The following is a 14530-nucleotide window of genomic DNA, read 5'->3' as shown; positions in this document are numbered from 1 at the left end:
GGCCACATCTGCAGGCCTCATGCCTCCTTGCAGCATGCCTAAGGCACGTTCACACAGATGAGCAGGGACCCTGAACATCTTTCTTTTGTTGTTTTTCAGAGTCAGTAGAAAGGCCTCTTTAGTATCCTAAGTTTTCATAACTGTGACCTTAATTGCCGACCGTCTGTAAGCTGTTAGTGTCTTCACGACCGTTCCACAGGTGCATGTTCATTCATTGTTTATGGTTCATTGAACAATAATGGGAAACAGTGTTGAAACCCTTTACAATGAAGATCTGTGAAGTTATTTGGATTTTACAAATTATTTTTGAAAGATAGGGTCCTGAAAAAGGGATGTTTATCTTTGCTGAATTTATTTAAAAAATATATAAATAAATAAAAAATATATATATATATATATATCTATATATCTATATATATATATATATATCTATATATCTATATATATATATATATATAGATATATCTATATATATATATATATATATATATATATATATATATATATATAGATATATAGATATATATAGATATATAGATATATATATATAGATATATATATATAGATATATATATATAGATATATATATATAGAAGGCTTTTCGAGTATAAATTACCAAAGATACGATAGATTGCCCTATTCTCTGTTAATTACCAAAATGACTGACGATTTAGTTAAATTTGGTAAATTACTGGTAGCTTTGCAACGCTAATAACAAGCAAGCTGATGTTTTTCATCATTCTGGCTGAATTTGGTGTAGTCAACAATGAGGTAGAATAGGGCATAAATCAAGTGGTTTCGAAATGCATTCATTTTTGTAGATTGTGACATCCTATTCTCTATTTTCCTTATTTTTTTTCAACCTTTCTTTCTCTCTAGTGTGGACTCCCATTGCTGTGACTGTTGTTCTGGTGGCTGCAGCCACTTTATGCAAGGAGCAAGGCATCACAGTCATCGCCATCTGCTGTGTCCACGAGGTGTTTGTTGCACAAGGGGTACGTTTGGAGAGGAGAAGTAGGCGCTCAACCAATGTGAAATGAGGTGCAATCATAACATGATAGGAGCTTTTGAAAAGAAAAGGCTTAACGCTCACTTACAATTAAACACATAATACTTTATTAACATAGTGTAATTTAGGTCAAAAACAGGATGTTTACACCGTCAATGACCCTTATCAGAATGACAACAAAATGGGAATGGACAAAATTGCACAACGGCTAAGGCAGGCCATGCCCGTAACCTCGCTCCACAGTGCAACACTCGCCATCGCTTCAACAATTACTCACCCTGCACGGTCACGCCCTCGCTTACAAAACCCAGTAATAGATTTGAGTTATTGGATGATTTTTTTTTTTTATGATACTGGCTAGCTCCCATTTTTACTACAAAAGGGTTACTTGAAAAGGAATGATGGTGAGCAGCTGTTTTGGCATCTCTCCCTCATCTCGGACACTTTATCAACGCTAAGGCCCCTGCTTGCATATAAAGAGGAGTCTTGGCTTTGGCTCCCTGATGCGTTTGTATCATGTAACTCGTTAGTCTATTTTTGCCCCCAAATATTTAAGGATCTTGATCCATCTGGTTATATTAGTTGAGGATTTGTTTGCACTTCATAGAACAGCCACTGTTTGGTTTAAATGCTTGATTTCACTCTGTTGATTTGCCTTTAAGCTTAGTATTCAGACAAGGCTAGGCCTTGTATCCAGAAAACATTGTTAACTGATCAGTGTTTCTCAACTGGAGGTCGATTAGAATGAAAAATCGACACAACTGACCTCTCCCACCCCATTGTGAATCCTGTGTACAGATAAGTCATTTAATGGTTTCTCTCACTGTCTCTCTCAATCCCCCTCTCCCTCTCTCTCGTTCTCTCCCCCCACCTCTCTCAGTTCACACTGCCCATGCTGTTGGATACACTCCTCCAGGTGCTGAGGGGTAAAGATGGTTTCCCCTATGCTGTCCTGCAGACGCTCCTCAAGCTCATCGTCCTCATCATCAGCACCTTGCTGCTGGTCATCATCAGGGTCCAGGTCATCCAATCACAGCTTCCTGTTTTTACCAGGTGGGTGGAGCTGTTGATGTGTTTCCATGGCAGAAAAGATGGTGTGCATATTTTTGTTTCTGTTAGAATCCATGTTTTTGCACATGGTAGCCCTACCATTTGGAACAGTACATAGTCTATTACCTAATCAGTGTCTGCTGTTCAACCTTAAAAGTGTAGGCCTAGATATAGTGAGAAACGCATTTCGTTGAGAAAATAAATATTGAACCTGCATTTTCAAGATGTTGAAATGTTTGTTTTGTGGTTTAAAGGGCTGTTGCAGTTCCCCAGATAGGATCGACAGGGCTCTAAGGTCGACTTTGGTAACATATGCTCCTAAATATTTTGCTGTGCAACCTGAAATTTTAATTTGGGAGCACTGCGCCTGTAATTTTTATTTCAGATAATTGTTGTAATGATTAGGCTTCACTGTAGCGTCGTTTCCAAGGCTCTAGAGAGTGCAGATTCGTTAGTGTTATGGTTGTACCATTACTACAGAGAAAATGTTTTGTTTCTTCCCAAACAGTTCCTTGCTAAATAAAAATTGCAAGGATTTTATTTTTAAAGGCAAGTACAAATGAATTGTAAATTAATGCAAAACATTTTTGGGTTACGTTACACTGCCCTTTGCTTTCGCTGCCTTTTTTTTGCAGTTGCAAAGTTTTAGCACGTTCATTCCGTTTAGGTGGGGTTTAGAGGGAGGTGTAATGAGGGGTTTAGAGGGAGGTGTAATGATTCTATTGGTCAACTGATTTTGGAATGACGGTTCATCCTAATTATATATCCCAGCTAGCAGCTTATAATGATGGCCAGTACAGCTATGTTCGATGCCTAACTAACTTTCAATGCTGAGGCAACAATGTTTTGCCAACTAGCCAGCTAGTGTATAATTATTCTTTTACTTTTAAATAATTTAGGCTAAAAAGGGCTCAGTTGGCCACTGGGACTGACTAGGGCTGATGTGTTGAACGTATTACCGCCACACCGGCAGTCACCAGTTGCTAGCAAGTTATCCGATTGCACTGTATCCTGTCTAATATAACATACCGTAATTTCCGGACTATAAGCTGCTACTTTTTTCCCACGCTTTGAACCTCGCGGTTTATACAATGACGTGGCTAATTTATGGGTTTTTCCCACTTTCACAAGATTCATGCCGCCAAAAAACTGAGCACCGTCACATAATGCGACGTAAATCGAGCGCTGTAGGCTACTGTTTACTGCTATTTTTTTATGTTACAAGCTGTGTTTCGTTTAAAGGCTGTGTAAAGTTAATTTGTTTGCAAGGACCGGTAGGAACCTGTGGCTTATAGACATGTGCGGCTTATTTATGTACAAAATACTTATATAAAAAAAAAAATATTCAGTGGGTGCGGTTTATATTCAGGTGCGCTTAATAGTCCAGAAATTACGGTACCTACATCTAGCTAGGATGTAAGCAAACTGGATCATTGGGTGAGGCTGACCTGTCACTCCAAAACCGGTAGACCAATTGAGATGCATCATCTTAGACTCCCTCTTCACCCCTCCTACATGGAATGCGCCAAAACTTTGCCACCGCAACAAAGGAAGTGTTTCATTCTAATCACGCTGAAAAGGTTTCAAAGTGTTGGTTTTTTTGCATTAATTTACAATTAATTTGTCATTCATTCATAAACCATGTCGTGGGGCATTCTAAAACTACTCGCGGTCCGTTTACCTTTTGGTCTTCAATTTGTAAAGTATGATACCTTATTAGCTAGCTAATAGGGCGGACCCCATTTAGTTGACTGGCCGATTGTTTGGTCCATAAGCTGTTGGTCGACCAAGCTTTCTTTAGTCGAGCAATAGCATAAAATATATATACACTGCTCAAAGAAATAAAGGGAACACTAAAATAACACATCCTAGATCTGAATGAGTGAAATATTCTTATTAAATATTTTTTTCTTTACATAGTTGAATGTGCTGACAACAAAATCACACAAATTATCAATGGAAATCACATTTATCAACCCATGGAGGTCTGAATTTGGAGTCACACTCAAAATTGCCGACTGTGACAGCCTGGGATCGAACCCGGCACCACTCGGGAGGCCAAAATTATATTATTTTGTAACAAATGCGTTTCCTCCCGCTTTGTGTAGTGGTTGCTGTCCGCAGTTCTGAAACACATCAGTGCGCTGTTGAATAAGTGCCTTTTCTTAGACAATGTGCTTAATAGCAAAGTTAACCAGTATATTGGTGTTGGGAACAATGCGTCGGATGCAGCAGCAGTATGGGGAGATGAGAAAACTGCCCTTGCCTTATCGTCTAAGAAAAGTGAGGAGAGAGGAAACTCTAAATAAAAAGGGTCTATAATCAATAGTTAAATGTGCCTGGCTTTAAAAATCATCCATTTGCTGTACCAGTCAAAAGTTTGGACACACTTACTCAAGGGTTTTTCTTTATTTACTTTTATCTACATAGTAAATTCTACGTCTGTAGAATAATAGTGAAGATATCAAAACTATTAAATTGCACATATGGTATCATGTAGTAACCAAACAAGTGTTAAATAAAAATATATATTTTAGATTCGTCAAGGTAGCCACCCTTTGCCTTGATGACAGCTTTGCATTCTCCTTCTTGGTCAAATGGCCCTTACACAGCTTGGAGGTGTGTTGGGTTATTGTCCTGTTGGAAAACAAATGATAGTCCCACTAAGCACAAACCAGATGGGATGGCGTATCGCTGTGGTAGGCATGCTGGTTAAGTGTGTCTTGAATTCTAAATAAATCAGTGTCACCAGTAAAGCAACCCCACAGCATAACACCACCTCCTCCATGCTTTATGGTGGGAACCACACATGCGGAGATCATCCGTTCACCTACTCTGCGTCTCACAAAGACACGGCGGTTGGAACCAAAAATCTCAAGTTTGGACTCATCAGACCAAAGGACAGATTTCCACCAGTCTAATGCTCATTGCTCATGTTTCTTGGCCCAAGCAAGTATATTTTTCTTATTGGTGTCCTTTAGTAGTGGTTTCTTTGCAGCAATTCAGCCATTAAGGCCTGATACACGCTTCTCCTCTGAACAGTTGATGTTAAAATGTGTTCTGATACTTGAACTCTGTCAGGTGCAATCTGAGGTGCAGTTAATTGCTGATTTCTGAGGCTGGTAACTCTAATGAACTTATCCTCTGCACCAGAGGTAACTCTGGGTCTTCCTTTCCTGTGGCTTCCCTCATGATAGCCAGTTTCATCATAGTGCTTGATGGTTTTTGAGACTGCACCAAGAGCGCTCAGGACCTCAGACTGGAGCGAAGGTTCACTTTTCAACATGACAACAACCCTAATCACAAAGCGAAGATCACGCAGGAGTGGCTTCGGGGGAAGTCTCAATGTCCTTGAGTGGCTCAGCCAGAGCCCGGACTTGAACCCGATCGTACATCTCTAGAGAGACCTGAAAATAGCTGTGCTGAGACGAGCTTTTAAATGGACGGTTGTTGGCTCAATGACTGGAAGTCTATGGGAACAGATAGCATGTCATTGTGCTAATAGCAATGCACCCGCACAGAGGTAACAACTGTCCAGGGTATGTTAACGTTATGCATGGGGTCAGCGTGAGTAGTGGACGAGAGAGTAGTCAGTCATTGTGGCCCTGTGACCGAGGTAGGCCGGTGCGGTGGTCGTTGAATGTATTGGTTAATCCAACCCCCTGCTTACTCATGCCAGGTATGATGGAACACATTAGGATTCTGGGAGTCCAGGCACACGCACAGACAAAATGTGGATACGTAGCAGACATATTTTTAGGATATCCAGGGATTTAAACTAAATCCATGGTCAATGTATATTTCCTCAGTGGAATGTGAAATATTGTTTTTTGTTCCAGGTTTTAAACCTTAACTGGGTCAGGGAGTGTCCGTCTCAACTGCATCAGAAGAACTTGTCAATACAGTCAAGCACAGACAGGAACAACTTGATGCATCATGTCGATAACATTCCTAAAGATGAGTTTTTTTGTAATGCTTGAGCAGTTTATCCACTGGCTGTCTCCAGATTGTATCGCTGAATTAGTGTTATCGGAAAAATAACAATTTCCTAGACATAAAAATGCTGCATATTTGGATAATCGCCATCTTTGTGTGTGAGCTAACAGTCATTGGTTTATCCCTTATTGATGACTTCTGAATGGTGCTCCTCCTTAGAGCCATGTAGACTATAACTCCATAAATCTCGTGGTCCTGAGGTATGTGAATCATGAATGCCAGCCCCTTCACAGTCATGAGAGGCTATTTTCTTTGGAACCAAACGCGGGTCAATGGGAGGTGGTGAAGGCTAAAAAATATATATACTGAAGCCATTGTAGAGTTAAACTCTTAACTTTTATAGCACTTTTTTAAAACTCTCAAATCGCTTTAAGTGTGGAAAAAAGACATGCAATTTTGGAAAACAAGACAAATGGGTCAATAGACAATCATGGCAGTCAGGGTAGTTCATTCATGGCTTGAGCATTCAGCCCCAGGAGGAAAGCTACAATAGAGATAGTTTGGAGTTGAAACGGAGGGGGCTCACATCCAGGGGGTTTCAGACTGGTCCATAGCTGTTCATCAGGGCACCCTGGCCCTTGCCGTCTCTGAAACAGCGCTTCTCAGTAGTGGTTTCTGAAGTCAGACTCCATGGGTAGAACATTAAAACGGCATTCTACTCCAAAATGAATGGAATTACAATTATGCTGATATCTAAAATATAATTTCCTCTTCCAGAAATGAGGCAAACAATATATTGGTAAAATTATTTGGTAAAATTATATTAACATATTGGACCATGCATATAGCCTATGCATGGTATGCTATTAGCAATAATCATTATCAACTGTAGACCATCTGGTGCAGTGTAATGGCTATAAATAAGTAGGCTGAAGCATGGGGTTGTCTATCTGCATTTTTACCCTATTGGGCTAGTCATTAGTAGAGTAGCGGGTGTAATGAAAACATTTTCAGCTTGTGGTTCAGAACAATTACATTGCAGGTAACTGGAATGCGCCTCGAGAGGAATATTTTAAAGTAAATGTGGACCGTTCCAGCATCTTCGAAATCGACCTCAGCGGAAATATTTCTCCATGTTCTATGTTTTTGGGGCGTGGCGACAATGGTTTTGCCATACCACGGCGCCACAGCTAAATGACTGCTGCCAATGATAGGATATCAGTACTTACTCACAACAGCTAACCCTCATATACTCTTGTTTTAATTTATGTCCTCATCAAATATCTGTCATCTGCGTCATTGGGCTGGTTGACGTAAATGGCAGAAGTTTGATTTCAAACCAATGCAGATACTCTGTTTATAACTGAACCTTGGTTAAGAAGTCTATGCGTCTCTGACAATGTATGCGTCTCTTACAATGTTTTTAGGTCTGACAGAGAAGGGGGCGTCGCCATATACTGTACATACAGAGCAACTTAAATCTAAGCAATTTGGATGTCTAGTCCTAAATGTGGGCCTTAGTAATAATGTCCATCTGATGCTAGTGGGAATTTATTGCCCTCCCTAAGCCTCATTATGTGCTCTTAGTAAATTGTCTGACCTGCTGTCTAACTATGCTAAATCCGATCAACTGAAAGATATTTGTACTGAGCTGAATCTAACTTGGCTGATAATTAAACCAACTCACCCCAATAAATGCTTATAAGTTTATAAAAGTTTATAGCCAATGGGATATTTGCTTATGAGTTCAGTGACCATTGTCCCATTGCTTGCATAAGAAATGGTAAGATTCCTACATCTCGCTTATGCATTATTACAGAGACATTTAGGGAATTTTTATGATTAACATTTGTCTTAACTGGGGTTGAGTGACTGGTAGGTTGTCAACTATCACTGACTTGGATCAGGCCCCCAATTGTTTTATTTCCCTGTAACTCTGTTACAGATAATCATGTGCTGTACAAAAAGCTACGGGTAAAAGAGATCTAATCCTTAGTTCACAAATAAATTGCCTGTGAAATTACAGGAAATACATTTAGCTTGGTCTAAGGCTAGACTGACTGATTATATGTCTGATTGACAGTCCTTCACACATTTGAGAAATAGATGTCTATATCTGGTTAGAAAAGCAAAATCAACATATTTCTTGAATTGTGTATTTCGGAGACCGGTGCTAATTTCTGGAAAGTGGTTAAATATTTGAAACAAGTCTCCACCCCCTTGTTTACCCAGCAGGTTTTGTCAGCCTCTGGTCACATACTAGACAAATTGAATTTTGTGGGGATTTTAATAGTCATTTTGCTTCAGCTTGCCACCTGTTTGAAAATGTGGTCTCTGAAAATATATCTAATTCCACTGGAGGGAGTCCTTTAGTCAATTCAGAATAGAATGTAGAGCATGATGCACTAAACTGGCATACTTTATTTTCATTTCAACTAGGGTTTTCGCGATACGACGATACCTGTAGCTTGGAAAAGGAACTAACAGCATTATTAAATGTTTTGTCCCCTCGTCAATCTATGCACAATAGCCCATAATGACAAAGCAAAAACAGTTTTTTACAGGTGTATAAAATAAAATAAAACTGAAATGGTACATTTACATAAGTATTCAGACCCTTTACTCAGTACTTTGTTGAAGCACATTTGGCAGTGAATAGAGACTCAAATCTTCTTGGGTATGATGCTACAAGCTTGGCACCTGTATTTGGGGAGTTTAATTCTTCAATGCAGATCCTCTCAAGCTCTGTAATGTTGGATGGGGAACATCACTGCACAGCTATTTTCAGGTCTCTCCAGTAGAGGTCGACCGATTAATCAGTATGGCTGATTAATTGGGGACTATTTAAAGTTTTCATAACAATCGTAAATATATATATATTTTTTTGCCTTTTTTTTTTTTATACCTTCATTTAACTAGGCAAGTCAGTTAAGAACACATTCTTATTTTCAATGACGACCTAGGAACGGTGGGGTAACTGCCTCGTTCAGTGGCAGAACGACAGATTTTCACCTTGTCAGCTCGGGGGATCCAATCTGGCAACCTTACAGTTAACTAGTCCAACGCTATAACGACCTGCCTCTTGTTGCACTCCACAAGGAGTGTTAGGCAAATGCAGTAAGCCAAGGTAAGTTGCTAGCTAGCATTAAACTTATCTTATAAAAAACTATCAATCATAATCACTAGTTAACTACACATGGTTGATATTACTAGATATTATCTAGCGTGTCCTGCGTTGCATATAATCTGACTGAGCATACAAGTATCTAAGTATCTGACTGAGCGATGGTAGGCAGAAGCAGGCACTTAAACATTCATTCAAGCAGCACTTTCGTGAGTTTTGCCAGCAGCTCTTCGTTGTGCGTCAAGCACTGCGCTGTTTATGACTTCAAGCCTATCAACTCCCGAGATGAGGCTGGTATAACTGAAGTGAAATGGCTAGCTAGTTAGCGCGGGCTAATAGCGTTTCAAAAGTCACTTGCTCCGAGCCTTCTAGTAGTTGTTCCCCTTGCTCTGCATGGGTAACGCTGCTTCGATGGTGGCTGTTGTCGTTGTGTTGCTGGTTCGAGCCCAGGGAGGAGCGAGGAGAGGGATGGAAGCTATACTGTTACACTGGCAATTCTAAAGTGCCTATAAGAACAACCAATAGTCAAAGGTTAATGAAATACAAATGGTATAGAGGGAAGTAGTCCTATAATTCCTATAGTAACTACAACCTAGAACTTCTTACCTGGGAATATTGAAGACTCATGTTAAAAGGAACCACCAGCTTTCATATGTTCTCATGTTCTGAGCAAGGAACTTAAACGTTAGCTTTCTTACATGGCACATATTGCACTTTTACTTTCTTCTCCAACACTTTGTTTTTCCATTATTTAAACCAATTTGAACATGTTTCATTATTTATTTGAGGCTAAATTGATTTTATTGATGTATTAAGTTACAATAATACTGAATGAACACTTATTTTAATTGTCATTATTACAAATTAATTAATTAAAATTGGCCGATTTTAATCGGTATCGGCTTTTTTGGTCCTCCAATAATCGGTATCGCCGTTGAAAAATCATAATCGGGTGACCTCTACTCTCCAGAGATGTTCGATCGGTTTCAAGTGGTGTGCTCTGGCTGGGCAACTCAAGGACATTCAGCCACTCCTGCGTTGTCTTGGCTGTGTGCTTAAGGTCGTTGTGCTGTTGTAAGGTGAACCTTCTCCCCAGTCTGAGGTCCTGAGTGCTCTGGAGCAGGTTTTCATCAAGGATCTCTGTACATCTTTCCCTCGATCCTGACTAGTCTCCTAGTCCCTGTCGCTGAAAAACATCCCCACAGCATGCTGCCACCACCATGCTTCACCGTAGGTATGGTGCCAGGTTTCACCCAGACGTGACACTTGGCATTCAGGCCAAAGAGTTAAATCTTGGTTTCATCAGACCAGAGAATCTAGTTTCTCATGGTCAGAGTCTTTTAGGTGCATTTAGGCAAACTCCAAGCGGGCTGTCATGTGCCTTTTACTGGGGAGTGGCTTTCATCTGGCTACTCTACCATAGAGGCCTGATTGGTGGAGTGCTGCAGATATGGTTGTCCTTATGAAAGGTTCTCCCATCTCCACAGAGGAACTGGTCAGAGTGACCATCGGGTTCTTGGTCACTTCCCTTACCAATGCCTTTCTCCCCCGATTGCTCAGTTTGGCCGGGTGCCCAGCTCTAGGAATGTTTGAAACTTCTTCCATTTAAGAATGATGGAGGCCACTGTGTTATTAGGTACATTTTAATGCTGCAGAAATGTTTTGGTACCATTCCCCAGATCTGTGCCTCGACACAATCCTGTCTCAAGTACTACGGACAATTCCTTCGACCTCATGGCTTGGTTTTTGCTCTGACATGCACTGTCAACTGTGGGACATTATATAGACAGTTGTGTGCCTTTCCAAATCATGTCCAATCAAGTTGTAGAAACATCAAGGTTAATCAATGGAAACATCGAGGTTAATCAATGGAAACAGGATGCACCTGAGCTTAATTTCGATTCTCATAGCGTAGTGTCTGAATACTTACGTAAATATTCTATTTTCATATTTATCAAATTGATTTATATAGCCCTTCTTACATCAGCTGATATATCAAAGTGCTGTACAGAAACCCAGCCTAGAACCCCAAACAGCAAGCAATGCAGGTGTAGAAGCATGGTGGCTTGGAAAAACTCCCTAGAAAGGCCAGAACCTCGGAAGAAACCTAGAGAGGAACCAGGCTATGAGGGGTGGCCAGTCCTCTTCTGGCTATGCTGTGTGGAGAGTATAACAGAACATGGCCAATATGTTCAAATGTTCATAAATGACCAGCAGGGCCAAATAATAATAATCACAGTAGTTGTCATGGGTGCAACAAGTCAGCACTTCAGGAGTAAATGTCAGTTGGCTTTTCATACCCGACCATTCAGAGTATCTCTACCACTCCTGCTGTCTCTAGAGAGTTGAAAACAGCAGGTCTGGGACAGGTAGCACGTCCGCTGAACAGGTCAGGGTTCCATAGCCGCAGGCAGAACAGTTAAACTGGAGCAGCAGCACGGCCAGGTGGACTGGGTACAGCAAGGAGTCATCATGCCAGGTTGTCCTGGGGCATGGTCCTAGGGCTCAGGTCCTCCCAAGAGAAAAAGAGAGAATTAGAGAGCATACTTAAATTCACACAGGACACCGGATAAGACAGGAGAAATACTCCAGATATAACAGACTGACCCTAGCCCCAACACAAACTACTGCAGCATAAATACTGGAGGCTCAGACCAGACGGGTCAGGAGGCACTCTGGCCCCATTCGATGATACACCCGGACAGGGCTAAACAGGCAGGCTATAACCCCACCCACTTTGCCAAAGCACAGCCCCCACACCACTAGAGGGATACCTTCAACCACCAACTTACCATCCTGAGACAAGGCCGAGTATAGCCCACAAATATCTCCGCCACGGCACAACCCAAGGTGGGGCGCCAACCCAGACAGGAAGACTATGTCAGCGACTCAACCCACTCAAGTGACGCACCCCTCCTAGGGATGGCATGGAAAAGCACCAGTAAGCCAGTGACTCAGCCAATGTAATAGGATTAGAGGCAGAGAATCCCAGTGGAGAGAGGGGAACCGGCCAGGCAGAGACGGCAAGGGCGGTTCGTTGCTCCAGAGCCTTTCCGTTCACCTTGACACTCCTGGGCCAGACTACACTCATAGGACCTACTGAAGAGATGAGTCTTCAATAAAGACTTAAAGGTTGAGACCGAGTCTGCGTCTCTCACATGGGTAGCCAGACCATTCCATAAAAATGGAGCTCTATATTTAATACATTTGCAAACATTTCTTAAAACCTGTTTCCACTTTGTCCTTATGGGGGTATCGTGTGTAGTTTGAGTAACATTTTTTATTTTATAATAAGGCTTTGACTTAACAAAATATGGTGAAGGGGTCTGAATAGTTTCTGAATACATTTTTTCTACAGAAATAAGATGGATCCTGCTTCTTTGAGTGTTTGTTTATTAGCGCCAAGCCTCACGCAACGACATGTCAAGTAAACCATTTTCACATTTGGTTGTTTTTAATCTTTGCTTTGCTGTAAGAAAGGCTTTACTTTTTTTCATTAGAACAGCCTCTGGTATTATTTATACTTTTTTTGTGTTTACACTTCCAAACTGTTGGAAAAATAATGCTCCTATTTCTTGATCTCATTATTGTTATTATTACTGTTATTATAATAAGTCATGTTTTTATCATTAGGAGGCTTAGTATAGCAGCTTTGTATAACCACCATCGAGCTATAGGCCTAAGAAAATATCTCGTTTAGTCTTAATATCGTAGCTTACTTAGGCCTATATTTCAATACTTCTATATCAATCAGTCATTCATTCATGTCATCACACAGCATACGAGTTATTCGTCATTTGAAATGCAATCAAGCATTTTTTTTTAAATAAATAAAATAAAGCAAGCTTTGAATAATTAGCCTTCCGTTTCAGAAAGGTTATTCACAAATTAATGCAACTGTTTTTAATCTTTGCTGTAATAAAATCTTGACACAAAAGCATTACAACTCTGGTATGCTTATACTTTAGCGTTTCCATTTTCATAATGGTCCAAAAAATTATGAATCTATACAGCACCTGTTTGACACGCATAATATGCACATAGCGCTTGCTCCTTACCTTTTTCTTGATCTCCAGTAGTCACATTTATTCCACTCATCTGACTTTCCCTTTACCTCCTGAGCAACCTGTAAATATTCCCCCGTTTCGAGGTTATTTGCCACGTCCTCAGCATCCATTTTGCTGTCACAACTACAAATACCTAGGTGTCAGGTTAGACAGTAAACTCCTTCCAGACTCACATTAAGCATATCCAATCCAAAATTAAATTTAGAATCGGCTTCCTATTTAGCAACACAGGCTCCTTCACTCATACTGCCAAACATACGCTTGTAAAACTGACTATCATACCGATTCTTGACTTTGGCGATGTCATTTACAAAATAGCCTCCAACACTCTAGTTAGACTACAGCCAGTTTGCTATCACAGTGCCATCTGTTTTGTCACCAAAGTCCCAAAGTACTGCCCACCACTGCGATCTGTATGCTCTTGTTGGCTGGCCCTCCCAACATATTTGTCGCCAAACCCACTGGCTCCAGGTCATCTATAATTCTTGGCTTATCTCAGTGCACTGGTCACCATAGCAACACCCACCCGTAACACGTGCTCCAGCAGGTTTATTTCACTGGTCATCCCCAAAGCCAACACTTCCCTTTGGTCGCCTTTCCTTCCAGTTCTCTGCTGTCAATGACTGGAACTAAATGCAAAAATCATTGAAGCTGGAGACTTATATCTCCCTCTCTAACTTTAAGCATCAGCTGTCAGAGCAGCTTACCGATCAATGTACACAGCCAATCTGTAAATAGCACACCCAACTACCTCATCCCCATATTGTTACTTATCCTCTTGCTCTTTTGCACCCCAGTATCTCTACTTACACATCTGCACATCTATCACTCCAGTGTTAATGCTACATTGTAATTATTTTGCCTCTATGGCCTATTTTTTGCCTTACCTCCCTACTCTTCTACATTTCCACACACTGTACATAGATTTTTCATCCCATAACTCTGTTGTTTTTGTCAAACTGCTTTTTATTTTTTTATTTTTTTAACCTTTTATTGAACTAGGCAAATCAGTTAAGAACAAATTCTTATTTTCAATGACGGCCTAGGAACAGTGGGTTAACTGCCTGTTCAGGGGCAGAACGACAGATTTGTACCTTGTCAGCTCGGGGGTTTGAACTTGCAACCTTCCGGTTACTAGTCCAACGCTCTAACCACTAGGCTACGCTGCCGCCCCTTTTATCTTGGCCAGGTTGCAGTTGTAAATGAGAACTTGTTCTAAACTGGCCTACCTGGTTAAATAAAGGTAAAATAAAAAATATGTTACGGTGTTCAGAGTTTATAACCAATTCATTGATGTGATTATGATATGCTATAGGCACTGCCTGCCCGCTCATTTGGCAGGAT

At 40.7% G+C, this 14530-nt stretch overlaps 1 protein-coding gene across 1 annotated transcript in view; it reads left to right on the top strand.

Moving 5' to 3' along the window:
- The window catches only part of tmtc3 (transmembrane O-mannosyltransferase targeting cadherins 3), a 111457-nt gene that overhangs the window by 28133 nt on the left and 68794 nt on the right, over positions 1-14530 (top strand). Inside the window, exons 5-6 of the mRNA XM_020455612.2 lie at positions 880-995; positions 1890-2062. Coding sequence (XP_020311201.1) covers positions 880-995; positions 1890-2062 — 289 coding nt within the window. The remainder of the gene's footprint in view (positions 1-879; positions 996-1889; positions 2063-14530) is intronic.

This window comes from Oncorhynchus kisutch, linkage group LG22 (genome assembly GCF_002021735.2).
Source record: "Oncorhynchus kisutch isolate 150728-3 linkage group LG22, Okis_V2, whole genome shotgun sequence".
Lineage (NCBI taxonomy): Eukaryota > Metazoa > Chordata > Actinopteri > Salmoniformes > Salmonidae > Oncorhynchus > Oncorhynchus kisutch.
Note: the sequence above shows the minus strand (reverse complement) of the source record. Positions and strands in the feature narration are given on the sequence as shown.